At 41.0% G+C, this 20,816-nt stretch overlaps 2 protein-coding genes across 3 annotated transcripts; both read left to right on the top strand.

Annotated features, from left to right (window-relative positions):
- The first annotated feature begins 1,971 nt into the window (after positions 1-1,971).
- chrnb4 (cholinergic receptor, nicotinic, beta 4 (neuronal)) lies at positions 1,972-9,409 on the top strand. The gene is made up of 6 exons (XM_020592405.1): positions 1,972-2,194; positions 4,765-4,910; positions 6,025-6,069; positions 6,279-6,388; positions 6,702-7,746; positions 8,482-9,409. Exons 1-6 carry the CDS (start codon positions 2,146-2,148, stop codon positions 8,644-8,646), a joined length of 1,560 nt encoding a protein of 519 aa, XP_020448061.1. The 5' UTR covers positions 1,972-2,145; the 3' UTR covers positions 8,647-9,409.
- A 1,673-nt stretch (positions 9,410-11,082) lies between these two features.
- On the top strand, positions 11,083-20,391 carry chrna3 (cholinergic receptor, nicotinic, alpha 3). Of its 2 annotated transcripts, XM_020592321.1 has the most exons (6): positions 11,083-11,205; positions 11,586-11,725; positions 13,817-13,861; positions 18,226-18,335; positions 18,561-19,758; positions 19,894-20,391. In XM_020592321.1, exons 1-6 carry the CDS (start codon positions 11,145-11,147, stop codon positions 20,020-20,022), a joined length of 1,683 nt encoding a protein of 560 aa, XP_020447977.1. In that variant the 5' UTR covers positions 11,083-11,144; the 3' UTR covers positions 20,023-20,391. The 2 variants fall into 2 exon arrangements, with proteins under 2 accessions (XP_020447977.1, XP_020447978.1); XM_020592322.1 differs by lacking the exons at positions 11,083-11,205; positions 11,586-11,725; positions 13,817-13,861 and adding an exon at positions 15,803-16,085.
- Positions 20,392-20,816: the final 425 nt, after the last annotated feature.

A 20,816-nucleotide genomic window follows, 5' to 3' on the forward strand; every position in this document is an offset into this window, starting at 1 on the left:
CCATGAAGGGTGCAGTTACAGTACACTCTTCTCTGATATGACAATGATAAAAGAAATAGGTGAGGAACAAGATCCCTGTCTCCTCTGTAGTTTTAAATTGACATTCTGTGTCAGCTAATTGCATTAAGTGGCAACATTCAGTTCCAATACAATAAATCATTTGGTTGTGAAATAGGCATTTTAGTATTTGCCCCAGTGTTATATTTATTAATTAACCACTGCCATGATTTCCATCAAAACATATCTGCTAATTCAAAATAGATGCACATGAACATTACTTTGTAAGAAATCATGTTCATTCATTCTTTGGTTTTATTCATATTTCTACAATTTGAAAATTGACTTTGAGAAAATTTTAGTTTGTTTGCGTGACAATGGATATTCCATCATAATGAGTATTATCATATGTGTCACTTGATTGAAATTCTTATGTCAGACTGGAAGAGTCTGCACTGAATAACCACTCAGCAATCGCTTTAAAAAGCTAGGTAAAAGCAGACATGAAGTGTCTGGGGATCAGGACTCAAAAACAGGGTTGAGGATCACATAGTAACAAATAAGGAAAACTATTTGTATAGCCGACTTTTTGTGACAAAACAATGACTTATTTGACCTCATGTGGCCTCAGTGCTATTAGAACAGTCAGCAAAAGGAAAATTACAATTCAAATGATGCAAAATCTGATGAGACATCATAAGAAGACCGATTTGTGTTAAGAGCTCACAATCAAAATAATGTGGGAACGATTATTCTGACTCAACATTCAAGCCTCATAAAGTGGATGTTAAGGGTAACTCATGCAGGCATGTATAAAAGTAGCGGCTGCCTGGAACGAAAACGTGTTTAATAGTCTCAAACACTATGCACTCTAGAAAATGATCTGCAGTCACATAAATTATATTGCAGATCATGTAATACAGACACCGAATGCTAGAACACTGGTCTGCATTAGATTTTTATAAGTCAATGTTGTTTTGGATATGGTCTTTATGAAAACATCTTTCTGTCACATAATCAGATTTGCAAACAAATGAACAGACTCAGGTTCATGGCTCTGATCCCTTTGACCTGATAAAGTAAGTTAGGGTCAAACCTAATCAGCCTTTATTGATCTGCTCACTGTGATCCAAAATACAAGCCTTTGGAGTTCAAATTTACAACCCCAGGACAGTCCTTGGGACTGCTCCTCATGCCTGATACACTTCTTTTTCTGGACATTATAATGAGGCTTTGAGCAGTGTGGTGACAGTAAATCTGCAAAGCTCAGACTGCACTGACTGGACCTCACCTTACTAAATCAAGCACACAGGCTGAAGCAGTGTGAAGTCACCACAATTGTAATGCGTGTTAGGTTTTGATCCAGATGTGCACATGTGTACATTTGTACCCAGATATCTGTGTAGGCTCAATGCAGCATTAGAGTGTGTTTTTGTTCAGGAAAATGACAGAGAAATTCTTCTTTCTGACAATACAAAGTTTTACGATATGATATTTTAAAATACATAAATGAGTGTTACATGTTTCAGTTGTTGTCTAAACAATTCCTTTTTTTCTGCAGGCAGATGTTGAATCCAGGCATGTACAGTATTACAGTGTCGGGGTAACGCAGATCAGAAAACATGGTCCATACTGTGCACTGACTGCACACAGTCCTGTCCTAACCCTCTGTAACTGTATTACTTATATCACTCAGGCGTCTTCTCGTCAAAGCCTTTAAAGTAGAGGCAGAAATTAATAAACTGCCTTTTCTTTTGTGAATAGCATCTTAAGTGCCACATCCATCATTTGAATCCTGCCATCCAAAACAGCTGCTGAGCTAGTGTAAACTCGCAGTAGTTCATCAGAGACCGAGTCCAGGACCTGCAGGACTTTACAGGCTGCTGCGCGTCGGCGGATTGTAAAGACACGTTTTCCTACGGGAGGCTCTATGAATTTGATGGGGCGGATTGTTCTAAAGTAACTCCGTGATGGGACAACAGATCTTGCTGTTCGGTAAATGTTTCCTTTTTCAAGCATCAGCGCAGTGTTGGTAAAGTGTCCATACCGTGAGCGCGTACAGTCCGGCATGTCCAAGAGGAAGCGCGCTGCACGCAGCTTTGAGGCTTCATCACTATTCACCGCTACTGACCACATGGTGCCGAAAAAATGACTCGGACTCTTTCCATCCTCGCTTACTTTTTCTCGTTGGTTCACTGTGAGTAACTCTTCATTTTAATTCTGTGACTTAATCTACCGACTTAGTTCTAGGGTTTATTTGGGTGAAAGTGCCTCTGAGCTGAGAAGTGATTTGTCTTTATTGTAGTGTCCCAAAGTCGAATCTCATCTTTTGATCTTGTTTGGTTTTTATTGCAGTGACTTAGTTGCTTAGCCTAATAATAAAAATTGCATATATCCCAGTTCTTTTGAATTATGTCTTTATTTTGTTAAAAGTACAATTTAAAAAAACTGCAATACTAAGATGGTTTGAGATATTTAGTGTAGGGTCACAACCAATAGGCTTCTACAACAAATACAGGTGTACACAATATTAAAAACCACTTCCTAAATCTATTAATTTAATTTTAAAAGATGAGTCTTCATGAAAGATGTGCTCAGACACATATGGTATAGTCACATTCTTCTTCTTCATCGTATAAAGGAGAGAAAGAAAATGTCAAAGAAGAAGAGATAAGTATCTTTATTTTATTAATACTGTTTATTATATCACTGACAAGTTGAATACAAAAAAGTAGAATAGGAAAAGCAATGTGTTTATACAATGTAACACCTCACACAGTCACTGCTCAGTGTTTTGGTTCATTTAAATACATCATTACTTTCTCCGGTCTCCAACTATATTACATTTGTACAGTATATAATGCTTTTCAGAGAATGCTGTGCAGAGTGACCTTATCAGCTCCACAACAGCTGACTCTATTAACTTGTCTGACCTCACTCTCACTCAGTGTAACGTCAGTGCTTATGATACACTGTTCATTTTACACATTAAACCTGAACACACATACAGGATTGACATACAATGGCTACTCACAGCAGGTTATTACAAGTTTGTTTGTTTTGCATGGGCAGCATGTACTGACCCATGGGGCTAAACTGTCTGTATACCACACCCTGCAAAGCTCCAGGAGTCTTTGTGCTGATACTGACACCCACAGTTTGCTACTAAGCAAGAGGAGAAGAACTGGGGCTGTACAGTTAATATTCTTACTTTTAGTATGCCATCATCACCACATAGCTTCAAAAAAAGTCACGAGTGATGACTCTCTTATGCAGCTATGAATAGCTCTCTGCTGAATACTGAAAACTGTAGCAAATCTTTTTCAATGGGCCCATCAGCAAGGATCTCTCTTCACCGTGGTTTGTCTATGAATGAATTGACTCGGCTACTCCCAGGAGCATGAGGTAGCGCTACATGTATCCACTGTGCTCCAGGTCAGTTTCAGTCAGGGTTGTCTTCACCCCTGACCTGAGCATCATTTATCAAGGGTGGAGGCACAGAGGTGGCAACTAAATGGTGGTTTATCATAGCTGGGTCTAATTTAAAACACATATCCACTGATCTGACTTTAAGTAAAAGCAAAATTATCAAAATGCTCTACAATTATGTCTGCTGTCATCCTGAATGTAATTTGAAAATGACTCTAGGGCCTTCATAACACTTTAAAATAGTTTCCACAACATTTCTGACTTTCTTAATTGGCAGCTGGTGTTTCCCTTAAGACTTGCAAAGTTGTACATGCAGTATGTATCAGCAGTTTGACTTTGTCAGCTGAACAGAAAATGAAGAAAATATTTCAGTGTTTGTTTCCCTTTTAAAGTGTTTCAGAGTTTTAGTACAGGACCAGACAGAGGGGGGATTATACTTTCTGTATTGTGTCAACTGGGAGATGCTTTGCATGGTATAAAAACAAAGTGCCATGTTGTTTCTCATGCTGAGTTCAAATACTGTCCAAATGCACCAACAGTAACTGTTGGCTTTTGAAAAATGTAACCATAATTTTTAGAGACAAAATAAAAATATAAATGTATTTTTCAGGTTCTAACTGTGTGAGGTCAGTTTTTTGTCATATGACAAATATACTGTATGTCACATACTGTATATCAATTTCTGGGTATTTTAAATGAAAATCTCCCTTTTCCTGTAAAACAAAGATTTTTTTTTTTTTTGGAAACTCATCTTGAACTCAGGTTCAAAAATGTGTCCAGTCAAAAATTTAGGTACATTTAGCTAACCCCGTCCATTAAATGACACCACATATGATCCTTAGCTTGTGGCTTGTAACGCTGAGTGTCACCACTGGTCAGAGGAGTGTCTTTGTATGTAGGTTGGTAAAGGCTTTGTTTACATTTTCAAAACAATAATTTATTGCTTTGTCACTCATCCTCCGCCATTTGACGGAGATGCACATGGAGTCCTCTACAGCTGCGTATCACATGATCATTTTGAGCGGGCTGAATTCAAAGAGTATGATTTGAATCTTTTGTGTAACTATACTCTACCCACATATTTTGTTTCACTCAGAATTATGTCACATTACAGAAGCTAAAAATGCTCCAACTTCCTATTCAGCCTTGACTTTAAACTGTAGCTACCAAATATTAGCATGTGCTATAGTACTATTCCATATATTTGTCCAAGTTTTCCTGTCTCCCTCCACTGAGCTTCAAGGCTAAAATTCTAAAGATTTTGTCTTAATTCTGTAAATGTTCATGTGTACACTACCTGTCCATAAAAATATTTGTTGAACAAAACTGTGCCACCAGGTAGCAGCAGTGCTGACTCAGAGGAGCGTCTCATGAACTGGTTACTGGGAGAGGATCGTTACAATCCACTCATCCGCCCGGCTGCCAACAGGACCGAGAGAGTCACGGTGAAGCTGCAAGTGTCTCTGGCACAGCTCATCAGTGTGGTGAGGCACCAAATACTCCTGTCTACCAGGAGGATGTGTGTGCATCTGTCTGTGAAGGAGAGACACTCAAGAGATAAAAAGGGAGACAGAAAAATAGAGTGAAAGAAAGATGAGAAAGAGGACAGAGTAAGAGCCACAAAGCTTTGAGAAAGCTGTTAATAACAAACCAGCATGTGCTGAGAGCCTGTAGCTCTGAATGGATATATGAAGTTGAGGATAGATCTGGTCAGCTGTGAGCTCTGTCTCCGTCATGTCCAGATTGAAACTTCAGCACAGTGGATTAAAAGGGGCAATAAAGCTGTTTTAGCCACAGTGATAGAGGCTGTGCTCTGATTTACAGCTTAGGCTGCTCCCAGTTGCACACCAACACAGCAAGGCTCATTCACAGCTTCAGTTTATGAGTTTGCATAGTACCCATTGGAGTAATTGGCATTTGGTAACACTTTATTGGAAGTGAATGTTATGGTAGTGTTATGACACTAACATCAACGAACCTGTTAACAAGCAATCCAACAACACAGCAGAGTTTTGCCACAGTTATTTTTCATACTAGATGCTAAGCAGTAGCCAGGACAATACGTAGGGTGATTCCGTCAAATGAAGTTTTCATTTGCAGTGAAAGGTGCACTGCACTGAAATGATGTTTAGAAGCTGACACGTTCTGCATGAGATGTTGATTAACTATAAACCAAAAGTGTCCCCTGGTTCTCAACATTTTTAGTGGGAGCATCTGTTTTATCTGCATTATGTCATTAGAGTTATATTAGCTGAGACTACACATTTGTGTAACAGACCATGAAAAAGTATATATTAACATTGTTGTTTTGATGGATTTTAAAGCATCACACCAATTTGTAAGCCTATTGTCTTGTTTATTACACTCCTTCACATACCCCCTGGGGTGCTATTACAGTTGGCAGTAACTGGTTGGGAGTCAGAAAATGGTCTGAGCATTACATGGCTTAAATCTGTGTTCAAGGTTAAACCGATATACAGGTGTAACACAAAAACAAAACACCACGGTCATTTGATTTTTTTTAAAAGATTGTATTCAGTTGTGATACTGCCTAAAAACTGCATGAAAGTAATTTCTACCTCATTTGTACATTTCCAGAATGAAAGAGAACAGATCATGACCACAAATGTCTGGCTCACTCAGGTAAATGTGATGAAGCTCAGTCTTGTTAAATGTCGTATGTCCTGAGCTTGAATTAAACCATATCTGTTTTTCCTCTCCTTAAATGTGGAACAAACTGCTTCCATAATTGTGTACCAAATATATTTCATTTATAATGAAGCATGTAATTAGATATGACCTGGTCTTGAGAAAGTGTGTGGAAGTCAGATTTAACAGCCTGGTCTCTCCAGCACTGGGTGGATTACAGGTTATCATGGGACCCTGCAAAGTACGAAGGCATCGACAAGCTGCGTATTCCATCCAAACACATGTGGCTCCCAGATATCGTTCTGTACAACAAGTAAGCATCAGTGGAACGACATAGTGTTATGTTACATTTTCTGTTCGTGTACAAATTCTGTTATCTTTCTTTAAGCCTATATCAGAGTCACATTTATTGGCCAAGTATGTTTAAAATCACAAGGAATGCGTGTTTATATGCAATGAAGGTTTCATTTTTTTCAGTCTTTGTTTTTAAAATGGACTCTGCTTATTTGTAGGAAATAGCCAATAGGATTTTCTGGTATGAGCAACTTTTTTCACAGTGTGATTGCAGCATTGATAACACAAGCCTCAGATGTTGTTTTTCTTTCTCTTTCTTTGTCTTTTCATAGTGCTGATGGTACTTATGAGGTAACAGTCTTCACCAATGCCATTGTTCTATTCAATGGCACCATCAGTTGGCTCCCTCCAGCCATTTACAAAAGCGCCTGTAAGATTGAGGTCAAGCATTTTCCCTTCGACCAGCAGAACTGCACCCTCAAGTTCCGTTCTTGGACATATGACCACACAGAAATAGACCTAATCCTGAAGTCTCAGGTGGCTAGTATGGATGACTTCACACCCAGTGGGGAGTGGGATATCTTAGCACTACCAGGTAGACGGACCGTCAACCCTCTAGATCCCACCTATGTGGACCTCACATATGACTTCATCATCAAGAGGAAGCCTCTTTTCTACACCATAAACCTAATTATTCCCTGTATTTTGATCACCTCTCTGGCCATCCTCGTCTTTTACTTGCCTTCAGACTGTGGAGAGAAGATGACCCTCTGCATCTCTGTCCTTTTGGCTCTGACTGTGTTCCTGCTTTTAATCTCAAAGATTGTTCCTCCAACTTCCCTGGAGGTACCCCTGATTGGCAAGTACCTGATGTTCACCATGGTGCTGGTGACCTTCTCCATCATCACCAGTGTGTGTGTGCTCAATGTGCACCACCGCTCTCCCAGCACCCACACTATGCCCTCCTGGGTCAAGCTGATATTTCTTGTCAAACTGCCTGCCTTACTCTTTATGGAACGTCCTCACAATAGCTCGGCACGCCAAAGGCTTCGTCAGCAACGGTGCCTACGGGCAAGAAGAGTCATTTTAGGTTTGGGTTACCCTGTTGCATCAAAAACAGGTATCACCGCATCATCTTCTGCCTTGCTGTCTTCCGATTCTGCCTTCTCCACCCCAGGACACAAAAATGTAGTGTCTTCAATGGGCTGTAGCCAGTCCAACAGGAAAGGGGACTTGCACTCCACTGATTACCTTCCCAGTTCCACCCAGGACCTTGAACAGAGAAGCGACTCAGATTGGGCTGCTGATATCCAGGAGGCAGTGAATGGGGTGCGCTTTGTGGCTGAGCACATGATGGGAGATGATGATGATCAGAGTGTATGTATACGCTTTTAAACCAAATGTTTTATTGAGAATTAGACATTTTCATGAGTTTATCTCATGTATCTTATGCACAAGAATAACTGGGTTTATTTAAAGTTTATATATTTCCTCATCAAATCATAGCTAATTAGGTATTTGCAAAATCTTAACAATGAGGCTCCACTGTTGGTCTCTTCTTCTTCCATTTATCATAATAATAAAAAAAATGCATTAAAGCTGCTTCTGTTGATGTCCTAACATTTACTGTACAGTTGGTAACCCTTGAGGTGCAGGAAAGAATATCACTAACCTAAAGTGGAGGCTATGACCCAACAAATTGAAGGCAGACTTTGGGTAATCAATCAGTTTCTCTAACAAATCAATAAAAACGGGATGGAACCAGAAATGAGAAATGACTTGTTTCCAGAACCACCATGGACAGCACTGAAAATGGGGTGAAAGGGTCAATAGCTATATCTGTTGTTGAAACCAAACAATTGCATTTGTACAAAGAGTCAGATTAAGCACTCACACACTGACTCATTCAGTGACACATTTACTCTCTTTGCTCATGAATGTCTGCACACATTCATGGCAGCCTCTGGCCAACACACTGAATAAAGATTATTCAGTCATCTCACTGCTCTGCAGAACTGTTGGTTTAATATGAAAAATGTCTGTGTAAGGTGTGTTGTGACACATTTCTGAAAGCTACACATTAACTCATATCTGATTCCTGTGTATTTTCAGGTGATAGAGGACTGGAAGTATGTGGCCATGGTGGTGGATCGTGTGTTCCTGTGGATCTTTGTGATAGTGTGTGTGGTGGGCACCCTGGGCCTGTTTCTCCAGCCTCTTTTTCAGAGTCAGGTTATTCCCAACCAGCAGCCCAGCTCGGAGACCCCTCGCATCTGAGGACTATCACTGAAGACTGAGTGATTCTAAGCTGTTAGGATAAACGTAGTTATAAAGGGATGCAGGCAAATAATAGATAATAGTTTTGAAGTCTTCTAAGGGTTTGCTTTTTTTTTTCTATGGTGTATTAGCAAAACCAGAAGTCCCTGACATAATTCTATGTGTGCTGCAGTCCACCAAGATGGCACCTGAGTGAATTGCAGGCCAAATGATATGATCTGATATAGATAGGAGTGCCAGTTGTCTTCTGTCATCTCTTGATTAACTATTCTTTGTGCTTAGGTTATATTACCATATCACTGAAATGTGATATGTGAGGAATAATAAGGATAAATCTGTGTCCTCTGTCAGTTTGATTAAATGTATGAAATCTCCAGTGAGGTCCTAAAATTGTCAGGCTCTTGCCAAAGCGGTGATACATTTCTCAGAGCCAATAGGTTTACTGAGGTTGTGCCAATTACAACATTTCATCACATACATAAGACAGCTATTCACTATAATGTGAGATTGTATGACCAGACCAAAAAAATATGTTGATGCAACAAAATCACTGGATGATGTTGTTAATAATGTCTTAAGACCCAATAGTTTTGCCATAGCAGCAGCCATAGTTGTGACACACATTCTTAAGCAAAACGCTTCTATAAATTTTTACCAAGGCTTTTATGAAAAAGAGAAAATGATCTTAATCTCTGTTGTGTGCTTATTTGTACAGCCAGGCAAGCAGATCCCCCCCCCCCACACACACAAATGTAGTGCTTAATGAACAGTGCTGAGTGGGCTCATTAAAGATTCTGCCGACTGTTGGTTCTTGTTGTGTCATTTAAATCAAGCAACAGCAGTCAGTATCTACTACATGTTAATGACTGGACTTGTTTAACTTTCCTCTGTGTTAAGGGTTTCGAAGATCATTCATTGCTTTTTCATTCAGCCGTTAACTTTCTGTCATTAGCAAAGACAATGCAATTTACACCTATCAGTCTATCATCTGATTCAGTCCAAAAACAACAACAGAAAAACATTCATTAAACATTCAATGGAATATCCAATAAATCACAAGCCTTATGTCATTAGTTTCTAATAAGCATTGTGAATGTTTGTAAGCTGTTTGTCACCAGACAACAATTTAAATGACTTCAGCCTCAGCTGAATCCTTCTATGTGTACAAACAGCAAAACGTTCTGAGGGTGACATTAGCATTTCTTTCTATTTTATGTGCTGAGGTACTTTATTAATCCCCTTGGCACAGTTCTCTTTTTACTTGCCCCACCTAAAGCAGTTAAGAGTGTTGCTGAAAAACACTGGCTCGCCCCTTCATCCAGCTGAAAGAGAGGGTCCGACCTATTTTATCCCTTTGCCCAGCAAAGGGATAAAATAGAAAGAATAATACTAGCCTGCAATAACAGTAGGGAGAAGGACAGGACTACTGTGCATCCCAGTTAGGAGTGAATATTTTTAAACATCTTTTGAATCTCATAATATAACAGAAATAAAAGAATCAATCAGTAAAATTTCTGTTTTGTTGAGATCACCCAAACCTTATACCAGTGTCACACAGAGGCTGTTAATCTTTTTACTTAGGGATAGTGCTGTTCATGTGAGAGCAAAATGTGTGAGCACCAGACACAGTGTGTAGGTCCATGTGCACTGTTCACAGAAAAATGTTTGCTCTGACATCTCTTGACAATAAAGTATTTCTTTATGACATTATATATTTATTACTAAATAAGCAGAATCAATTTTTAAAACATCTTTACAGTTCAACACTCAAAAACACAGCTAAACTGCTTCATCATAACTGTATCGGTGTAGTTTGATCAGATTTGATTGAGCGTGACTAAATCAACTTTTGTCAAGTAACCAAAAGCTGGTCTAAATTTGGGTAATAAGGAGTGTTTCATGTAGGACGCCATCACTCATAGTTAGAAACTAACTGAGAATAAAAGTTTAAAAAGGTGCTTTAGAAGAACAGAATTTTTTTCTTTATTTTACATTTGTTTGTTACAACACTACACAACAATTTGTAGACTATCCTAAGATACTCCACCACCACCACTCAACCACCCACCTATTATATATGCGGGAAAGTCAGTCTTATTTTTTAAATTATTAGTGGTGCATAATCTAAATTTAGTCCATTTCATTTTAGTTTTAGACTGTAGATACTGTTTAGACCACTCTATTACAAAGCAGACACAGTGGACTAACTAAAAGAGCTGGTTGAAATCAAGGAGCTTGTTTTGTAGCCAGTGAAACCAGTTGCAAACAGTCCACCCCCGTTTTATCAGATTAGGTTGCCATAGGTTGCACTTTTTTTTTTGCAGTGGTCTGCCTCCTGTCACTGAGTGGTTGTGTGTGTCAGAGTGACTCTGCCTCCCTCTCCCTGCTCTTCAGCTCGCTCAGCAGCTGCAGACATGCTTGCACTCGTTCTCCTCCTGTCTGCTGCGCTGAGCACTGCTGCTTCTGCCTCTGGATTAATGTTTGTGAGCTGAGACAGGATGAAAGTCATTTTTTGCTTTGTTTTGCCCACATATTTCCTCCTTCTGTTTTTACTGTCAGGTGAGTAATAGACAATTATTTTAACATGACTTGTTGCTTTACATGAATGTGTTTGATAGTAATTTTGCCTTATGAAAGTTACATACATATGCATTTTTATTTGTACCACTTATTTTTTTGTATACTGAGGCCAATCTCCAACCTACAGTAAACCAACACTGCATGGTAACACTATCAGGTTATAAAAAATAACTAAATGGTAAACTAGTGGTATCCAGTGTGGTACTGAGAGAGGTCAGATCTGACACTGCTAACTGGATTGTTGAGAACAAAAAAATATGACCATCTGGCAGCTAGTTATCATGAAGGCAAGCTTTTATGACCCAGCTAAACACTTTGTGATACACATACTGTATGTCTAACCTTCTGCTCCAATTCAGGAGGCATATGTTCAGATGCAGAGCACAAGCTCTTCTCTGTGATATTCTCCAGCTACAACCAGTACATACGACCGGTGGAAAATGTATCTGATCCAGTCATTGTACAGTTTGAAGTGTCCATGTCACAGCTGGTCAAAGTGGTAAGTAGATGACAGAAAGTTTTTTTTTTTGTTTGTTTCAGAAATAGGCTGTGTGTGCATTTGTAGATGTTCAACACAGTTTTAGAAAAGGGAATGACTGGGATGCCACCTGTAAACCTGAGATACTACCCCACCCGGGAACAGTATCCCCTGGAATATAACACTGAAAAGCGAACTAGATGAAAAGATGGCCAGTGTGGCTGCTAATCTGGCAAAGACAAGATGAGAAAAGTCAGGTGTCTGAGTGCCTCTCAGACTGTAGGCAGCCTTTATCATTCAATCGCTGCCACGTCATATGAGCACCGCTGGATGTAGCAGCAGGCTTTGCTGAAGCTTACTGACTGCACACTGGCAGTACAGGCTTTCTCAGTTTACTCAGACAGGATTACAGTGAAGGTTGATAATTAAGCAAAAAGGCTCAGGTTGGATAGGAAAGACAGCCTTGAACAGCCAACACTTAAATACAACTGAATTAAACCTGTTTGTCTGATTGCTCATCAGCTCTTTTACACTTTAAGTTTTGCATGAATAAGACATTTGTGATATTACGTGTTTATTTGGGAGCTTTAGAAGTCTTGGCAGGCAAACTTTGTTACATTTGTACAGAACCATACTAAGTGCTTGTCCCATCTTGAAATCTGTCCTCTGAACAAGACTAAGAGTCACTTGTCTTCATACTGAGAGTGGTACTGATTCTTGTCTAAGTGTTGTCCAATAAAGAAAAAACAAACTTTTTATATTGTAATATTTTCTAAAAAGGAAAAAATATCAGCCAAGGTCAAAACTAACCGTGGTTTGTTCTTGGTAGTTTCAGTGTGCCTGTGTATATTTTTATTTTCTCAGAAGACAGTTGTAGTGAAGACCTGCCTAGAACAATGGAAGACAAAGAGATATTTTCCTTAACCCAGTTAATGTAGCAGGCTGTGGAGCATCCGGATCTGATAGATGACTATTATTCCCTTGCACACCTGCTCCTAACCCAGCTGCAATTGGTATTGGTCTTCCTACACCAATTACAGCAGGGCTGTATGAGCTCCTTCAAACCATCAACAGCTCATTGGCCCGGCTGCCTCAGCCATCATCCCACAGAGACTATACCACACACTCACTGGGCTGCTTGATGGTGACAGTGAGTCAGACGTTACAGATGTTTCTTAAAGTGCCCATGACATGCTCATTTCCAGCCATCTAATGTTTAATCTTGGGTACCTCTACATTAGCTTTGCACCCACCATCACAGGCCGGCTGCTTGTAGTTTAGACCCAGTCAGGTAAAACAGTGAGTCCCTGTGCATGAACATTCATGGACATGCAGTAACCTCAGGCCCTTTATTTTTCTCCACGTCCTCTGGTCACAGTGCAGGCAGCAGAAGGTAAAACATATCCACAAAACCGCATGCAGTCAAAAAATTATGCTTTTACAATGGCACCAGTGGATGTCAGGTAAGCTCACATTAATGCACAACTGCCTGGAAATTATGACAATTCAAGGAAATCCTTAAATTATCACTTTATTTCATTAGAAAAATATCTCACAAATTCTAAAAGGCTTTCTTTAGATGTGACCCAGAACATATTTCTCTTGTACTCAGACAGATTTGGTGATGAGACACAGGATGTAAACCTTAGCTATCGAAGATTTAGAAAAATCACTATTCTCCCATTCCAGTAAAGATTGTCCCGCAGCCTTCTTCCATCCACCTGTGTTTACCAGCTGTGTAGAACCTTTCCAGGTTACTAAATTGTCATATAAATGGTTAATGTTATGCACTGGATCATGAGATTGGTTCATTCACGGTCTAACGCACACACAAAACTGACCCCAACAGTTTTGCTCCCTTACTTCCTCTAGTCCCTCCACTGTTAGAATAAAAGTTGTGTTGTGTTGTGTTTTGGCCCAGGCATGGAGGACTCTCTGAATCCTCTTGTGTGGAATATGCAGTGGTCTGACCCTGCAGAAAGCACATAAACAATCCTCAATGGTGAAAGGTGGAACTGCCTGTGATGGTTCCTGTTTTAACTAAAACATTGTAACATACATTTGTTTTCTTTTACTTAAATGTCTTCATTACCAACAGTGTTCTGTTTTCAGGATGAAGTCAATCAGATCATGGAGACCAATCTGTGGCTGAGACATGTAAGTTAATGGTGCCTGACTGTGCAAATGGACCTTGAGCAAGGGCATCAAGTATAGATCAGATCTTTTGTCATACATTATTCTTCAAGGTTAGACTGACTGGTTGAATTATTCATGAGAGGAAGTCATTTAAACACATTGATCCTTCTGGTCCAATTTCTTTCTTAAAACCCTATAAATCAACTGTACTCAGAATCCATGGTCAGTTTTAGTGTGTTTCTGAAATAATTTTACAGTGGATTTATGAATATTCCTTCTGACACTGTGATAGAAACCTAAGCTTTTGCTTACTACACTAAACCTGATTAAACATCATGTCTCTATCATAATCATAAAAAAAGTCTACAATGTCAGTAAAGCTAGCACTGTTACATGCTGTATGGTTTGATGGTTTTATTATTTACTTGGCCCCACATGGTGCCTCTTCTTCCATGATGCATATACAGTAGCAGTGAACTGGTTATAAATCAAATGAATAAGGGCCAGCCTCCAGGTCCCATAGTGCTGAGAAAATCAAAATCTGTGCTGGAGTGCTAAAGTGTTGAGCAGTAATTGCTCTTTGGTGCTGAAAGTTTAAGCATCGTGTCATTTATTTTTATTTCATCTGTTGTTTTAGAGTCCCTCACAGCAATATACAAAGGTACATTTCGTCTACTGCCCACCCAGTGTTTTCTAATCAAGTTACATTTTACAGCTCTCTAAGGCTGCTTTACTGTTGTTCCTTTATGAGTCTCATGAGGATCACAGCCTGCCCTCAAGAGAGGTTCAAAAACGGAAGCATAAAGTTCCATAAAACACACAAAACTGCGGTCTATTTTATCTGCTTATACACATACTGAATAAGCACTGTTTATATACCACAACTACAGATGACAATTGTTTTTATGAGGGACATTATAAGAGAGTGTGTTTAAAATCAGCCAGAGCAAATGTGTGTAGTTGCAGATAAGAGTGAAATAATGCACTTGCCAAAATAATGCTTGCAGAGGTGGCAGTGTGACACTCACAATTGGGCTTGTTTGCAAGAAACATGCTGGTCAGTAGCTGTTAGATAACATGCTAATAAAAGGCTTATTGAAGTAACATTTTAGTCCATCTGGATTGTTTGGATTGCTATGAAATTTTGTATAGATATTTGTTGTCTCCAGGAGATGCAGCCTAATGATTTTGGCAATCCCGTAGCTTTACCACAAGAGCCACCATGAGGTGGACATTTGTGGCTTTAAATAAAATTCTTGACAACGATGAGTGGGATTTTGGTACACACATTCATGTCTCCCTTAGAATGAAATATATCCCTTAACTTTTGTTGCCTTTATCATCTGCTGTGACTATGTACAGCCTCATCCATCTATCCATTGTCTATACCACTTATTCCTGATTAGGGCAAGAGGTGGGGTCCACCCTGGACAGGTCACCAGTCTATCACAGGGCCGACGTGTAGACAAACAACCACACACACCCACACTCACTCCTATGGGCAATTTATAGAGTCACCAATCAACCTAAGCCGCATGTCTTTGGACTGCGGGAGGAAGTCACAGTACCCGAGGAGAACCAACGCAGGCACAATGAGAACATGCAAACAGAAAAGCCTTGGGTCAGCCCCAGCTCGAGCCTGGAACCTTCTTGCTGTGAGGTGACAGTGCTAACCACCACGGCACTCTTCCGCCCTAAGTACAGCCTCACAGAGATGTAGCTGTAGACTCTTTAGGGGGATATTTATTAAAACTTGTTGCAAATTACCATCAGGTGTGGAAAATATTGCGGCACTGCAGTTTTTAAATTTAGCAGTGTAATTACCAACACTGATGATATAAATGAGCACAGTCATAGTTGTGTATTGTGGTGGATGACCAGTAATCAGGCAGGATGATTTAAATTAACAGCATGGCATGGCATTATAACAGGAATAAGACAACAATACCCGTGAACCCAGACAGGATATCCCCCAGCAGCAATAGTCGCCCTAGGGGCAGTAAGAAGTGGAATAACAGGCAACATAATACAGTTTACAGAGCTCAACAATGTGTTAACTTGACTGAGCTTCAGCTGTTAAGGATCTGGCTGTAGTGAGCACTGGTGGAACAGGAGAGATAGTAAAAAAGAGTGTGTTTAGTGTGACTTATCTTTAATAGGCTTTATTGTTGAAGAAATCAACAAACATATTTTGGAGATGCAGCATCTCAGCAGCAGTTCCTCCTGCGCAGTGGTGGTAAATCAGGTATTTGTATAAATTTCAATTTTCTCCTCTCATATTTGGTATACCTAATGCCTGAGACCAAACACACAAATTCCTGATGCTTTTCTTCTGTTTGTTCACCGCAAAACTAAACTGTGACTCCTTAGTAAATATGAACATGTCATTTCACTCTGTAGCTTCTCTTGTACGAGCCCTCACTGACTAGCCTGTCTTGTTGCACACTGCCCAAGAAAGTGTTATAGGTGTGGACGAACCCTTGGCTGGCCCTGGTGGTGTAGATGACCCTCTGGCTGGCCACCCCAGCATCATATTTGGGCGCAGCCCTTCCCTACCGGTAGTGTGGAGAGCCACAACATCCACACCTAGGTATAGTGTAGCCCCAGGCACATCGAATATAGCCCCACCACTCCAGCAGCAGGTCAAGGCTGATCATGCAAGATTCTTGAATGTTGGCCTGTCTGAACCGGTGCTCTATAGTGTGGCCAGCAACAGTCACTTTGAGCATCCTCTCTTGCCTCATGGCTGCGCTCTCACCAGTCACTGTGGTGAGGCAGAGCTGGGTAGCTCTCCAGCCCTTTCTGCCCTTTCATTTCTGTCAGCACTCCTCTTGGCATCATGCAGCTGCTCTCCCACGTCTCTGTGGTAGTGGTGGGGTGGCAGTGTCCTGGCAAGCTGCTTTCTTCTCACTGGTCTCTGGTCGGCCGCATAGCACAGTGGCCATGACATTGGACATGGAGCCCTGCCATTGTGCACAGGCAGTGGTCTCCCACTCCACTATGTGCTCCAGGGCTTCACCCAAGTTTCTTGGGTTGGCCAGCTACATGTACAGTCTACACTTGTCATGGACAAAAGCCTGAACAAACTGATCTCTCCCCAACCTAACCTGGATGCCAGATGGCATGGAGGTTTAGGCGTGTTGGCCCAGGGTCTTGACATTCTTATGCCATAATGCGGAGGGATTCTCCCAGCAGCCGGGTGTGATGTTTAAAATCACTCCGTAGGGCTTCTTGCAAATCAAGTTTGCTGAAGCATCTCTGAAGTGCACTCACCAGGGCACCATAGTCACTCTGCTTGTCCAGGATAAGCAGCAGCAGGCATGACTAGGCATCCTCAGTCAGCAACAAAACCAGCGGTATCAACTTCGCCTCCTCCATCTAGTGAACAGCAGCAGCAGCAGCTACCAATTGGGGGTGTAGAAAAGGTGGCACACTGCAGAGTGGCATTCCCCACGCAGCCTTATGGTCAGATCATCATTGTGGTGGGGGTTGGTCCCACCGCCCCTAGCTTGGACTGACCCGCTCGCATTTCTGGAACAGCTTGCTGGTCAGTTGGTGCTGGCTCTGGGTCCCTGTGAAGCAGGGGTGGTGATGACTAGGCACGGTTCCTGTGGCTTGCCTGGTCAGGAACATTGGCTCCAACATCAATCTCATATTGATGGGCTCTTGCTGAGAGTGGGGTGGCAGGCAATTCCCCAGCAGCTGTGGGGCCTTCTGCTTCAGATTGCACTTCCCCTCGCTTCTGTTGGCTCCTGTGGCTCCTGCGGCTCTTCCCCATCACACTTCTGACACCAATTTACTGTAGGCTAGCTTGAGAAAGGCGCAATGGACAGAAGTTGCCTTTTTCTCCTTTATATTCACACACACACCCGTGGGCAACCACACCAATGGCCAGGACACTGAACAATCCCCGCCAACCCCAAACTAAATACATCCCACCCAGAGGGGCATTATGAGGGATCCTGCTACATACTTCCCCCTAAGGCCTTCTGGGGGACCCTGCACAGTGTCTCTCCGCCCCATCGCTACAATATATTGTATGTTTTGTCTTTGAATGAGCCTCTGACGCCAACTTGATGAGTAGTGAAATTTGTACTTTTTTTTTTATTGAGAAAATACTGCCTTCATTGAGCTGTTAAATTCTAGTGAAAGTGTTAGATTAACCAACTAGATTTGTGACCCAAACTCAAATGTCTATAAAACAAATTCAAAGCCAATTTTATAATGCATAGAACAGACAAAGACTATTTTCAATTTTAACAATTCAGGTGCTGATATTCTTCATGCATCATTCTAAGACTTTAAATTTGTCACAGACTTCTACACATTGTAAAATGCCTGACTTGTTTTTAATGGAAAATTAATCATTCTGTTTTGTGTTTTAGATCTGGAATGATTACAAACTCAGATGGAATCCACAAGATTTTGGAGGTGTCGAGTTTATCCGAGTGCCATCCAACAGGATATGGAAGCCAGACATTGTGCTGTACAACAAGTGAGTATAACAAATTAAAAACCTGGCTCAATATTTTTATTGATTGTTTGGTACATTTCTGATAAAGCATCGCTGCACAGTGACAAGCTATATCGGAATCTATTTATCATTTTGCATGGGTCATTTTTTACTTTGCATATTCCTAATGGAGAGAATAAGGAACATCTAAGTTTGCAAATCATTAAAATCACATTAACCCCCCACCCTGCTTTTTCTGTCTTACAGCGCAGTTGGAGATTTCCAGGTTGATGACAAAACCAAGGCCCTGCTTCGTTACAATGGTGATGTTACATGGATTCCTCCAGCCATATTCAAAAGCTCCTGCAAGATTGATGTCACTTACTTTCCCTTTGACTACCAAAACTGCACCATGAAGTTTGGCTCCTGGACTTATGACAAAGCAAAGATTGATCTGGTGCTTATTGGCTCCACCATTAACCTGAAGGACTTCTGGGAGAGCGGTGAATGGATGATCATCGACGCTCCTGGTTACAAACATGACATTAAGTACAACTGCTGTGAGGAGATCTACACGGATATCACTTACTCTTTGTACATTCGCCGTCTGCCACTTTTCTACACCATCAACATGATCATCCCTTGCCTCCTCATCTCCTTCCTCACAGTGCTCGTCTTCTACCTGCCATCTGATTGTGGTGAGAAAGTCACTCTGTGTATCTCCGTCCTGCTTTCTTTAACTGTCTTCCTCCTGGTCATAACTGAGACCATCCCCTCCACTTCACTGGTCATCCCCCTGATTGGCGAGTACCTCCTCTTCACCATGATCTTTGTGACTCTGTCCATTGTCATTACTGTTTTTGTGTTGAACGTCCACTACCGCACACCAAAAACGCACACAATGCCCTGCTGGGTCCGGAGTGTGTTCCTGCAACTGCTGCCCAGGGTGATGTTCATGACCAGGCCAGACAGGGACCCTGAGAGGGTAACAGTCGCTGGCAGCGTTCGTATGATGCACTCAAGAGCCTGCACCATTCATCCATCAGGTACTTTGCAGAAGCAGCATAAACCTCAGGCCCTAGTTTCCAGTGTGGCATCCAGCCTGATGAACCGCCAGCAACTTTTCAATAACACAGAGCTCTCCAACCTCAATAACCTGAGTGGAGAACCATCCAAGAGTGCAGGTTCTGGGGTTTTATGCAGTGAGGGTCGCTGCAACTGTTATTGGCGTCAGAGATCCAGCAAACTGCCGGCAGCAGGAGGGAATGGAGGACTGTGCAGCCTAGGGGAGCTGACTGGAGGTGGTGCTGTTGGGGCTGGAGGAGAGAGCCAGTGCTCCAGCTCTGAGTCTTTGGATGGAGGAATAATATCGTCTCTGTTGTCACTCTCCCCTGAGGTCAGGGACGCTATTCAGAGTGTCACATACATAGCAGAGAACATGAGGCTACAGAATGAAGCAAAAGAGGTGGGTGCTTACAACCATAAAAGTAATTTATGAAGGGCATGCCAAAGATATAACTTTTAGAGCAGTTTCCTTTCACAGAATCTATGACAATGTCACCACCTCACTAAAGAGGTTTTCACTGTGATTCTCTCACAGGTTCAGGATGACTGGAAGTACGTTGCCATGGTTATCGACAGGATTTTCTTGTGGGTATTTGTCCTTGTGTGTATCCTCGGAACAGCTGGCCTCTTCCTCCAGCCTCTATTAGTCAGGGAGGACATCTGAATCAGTCTGACAAAACTAGTACTCCAGCCTGATGAAGTGCACAGCATATATTCCACATAAGAATCTTGCTATGGTACAGAGATGAAAGACTATTCAGTGTGTGTCTGTGTGTGTTACATAGATAGATGTTTCTTTGTTTCCTGGAATATGTAATGACTCTCTGATGCAGGAGTAATACCTGGCAAGCAATTACAAAAAGCATGATGACCATCCATTTGTGGTAAATTTACTAAGATTACAAATTGTTTATCATTCAATATGGATTTATGTGGTTCTGAGAACCAAGCAAAGTTTACTGTGGTCAGAGTGACATCATGTGGTGATGCTTTGTTATTACAAGTGAAATGAATATTTTCTGACTCTTTTAAAGCCGTCAATATTACTTAAAAAGTTATAATACTCTCAATATTTAAAAAATAAATAAATGAATATACAGTAGGAAAGTAGCTTTTTGATTTTGTCCTTATACCTTCTGCATACCGTAATGACTTACAGAAGCATTATCAAGAATTAAGTGAAATGTGAATATATTTACCCATAACTTCTGAATCAGAATCAGAATTAGTTTTACTGGCCAGGTATTCTGAACACATGAGGAATTTGACTTTGGTACAGTGAGGAAACAAGATAAACAAGGGATCAGTGGTATTATTACAAATTATGTTTCTGTGTTTTTTTTTATTTTTATGGTTTTTTTTAAGCAAAATTGTGCTGTATCCTTTGTTGCTAAGATGCTGGAAAAAGTAGTGTCACTTCATCTAGACCTGGAAAGGAATGAGCTCTATGAACCATTC

Source organism: Monopterus albus, unplaced genomic scaffold (assembly GCF_001952655.1).
Source record: "Monopterus albus unplaced genomic scaffold, M_albus_1.0 scaffold17.1, whole genome shotgun sequence".
In the NCBI taxonomy this organism is placed as follows: Eukaryota; Metazoa; Chordata; class Actinopteri; order Synbranchiformes; family Synbranchidae; genus Monopterus; species Monopterus albus.

Coding starts and splice junctions, on each gene's coding strand:
- chrnb4 (XM_020592405.1), top strand. CDS start 2,146: ATGACTCGGACTCTTTCCATCCTCGCTTACTTTTTCTCGTTGGTTCAC. Junction 6,070..6,278: donor CAAATGTCTGGCTCACTCAG/GTAAATGTGATG, acceptor TGGTCTCTCCAG/CACTGGGTGGATTACAGGTT. Junction 7,747..8,481: donor GAGATGATGATGATCAGAGT/GTATGTATACGC, acceptor GTGTATTTTCAG/GTGATAGAGGACTGGAAGTA.
- chrna3 (XM_020592321.1), top strand. CDS start 11,145: ATGAAAGTCATTTTTTGCTTTGTTTTGCCCACATATTTCCTCCTTCTG. Junction 11,726..13,816: donor TGTCACAGCTGGTCAAAGTG/GTAAGTAGATGA, acceptor TTCTGTTTTCAG/GATGAAGTCAATCAGATCAT. Junction 13,862..18,225: donor CCAATCTGTGGCTGAGACAT/GTAAGTTAATGG, acceptor TTTGTGTTTTAG/ATCTGGAATGATTACAAACT.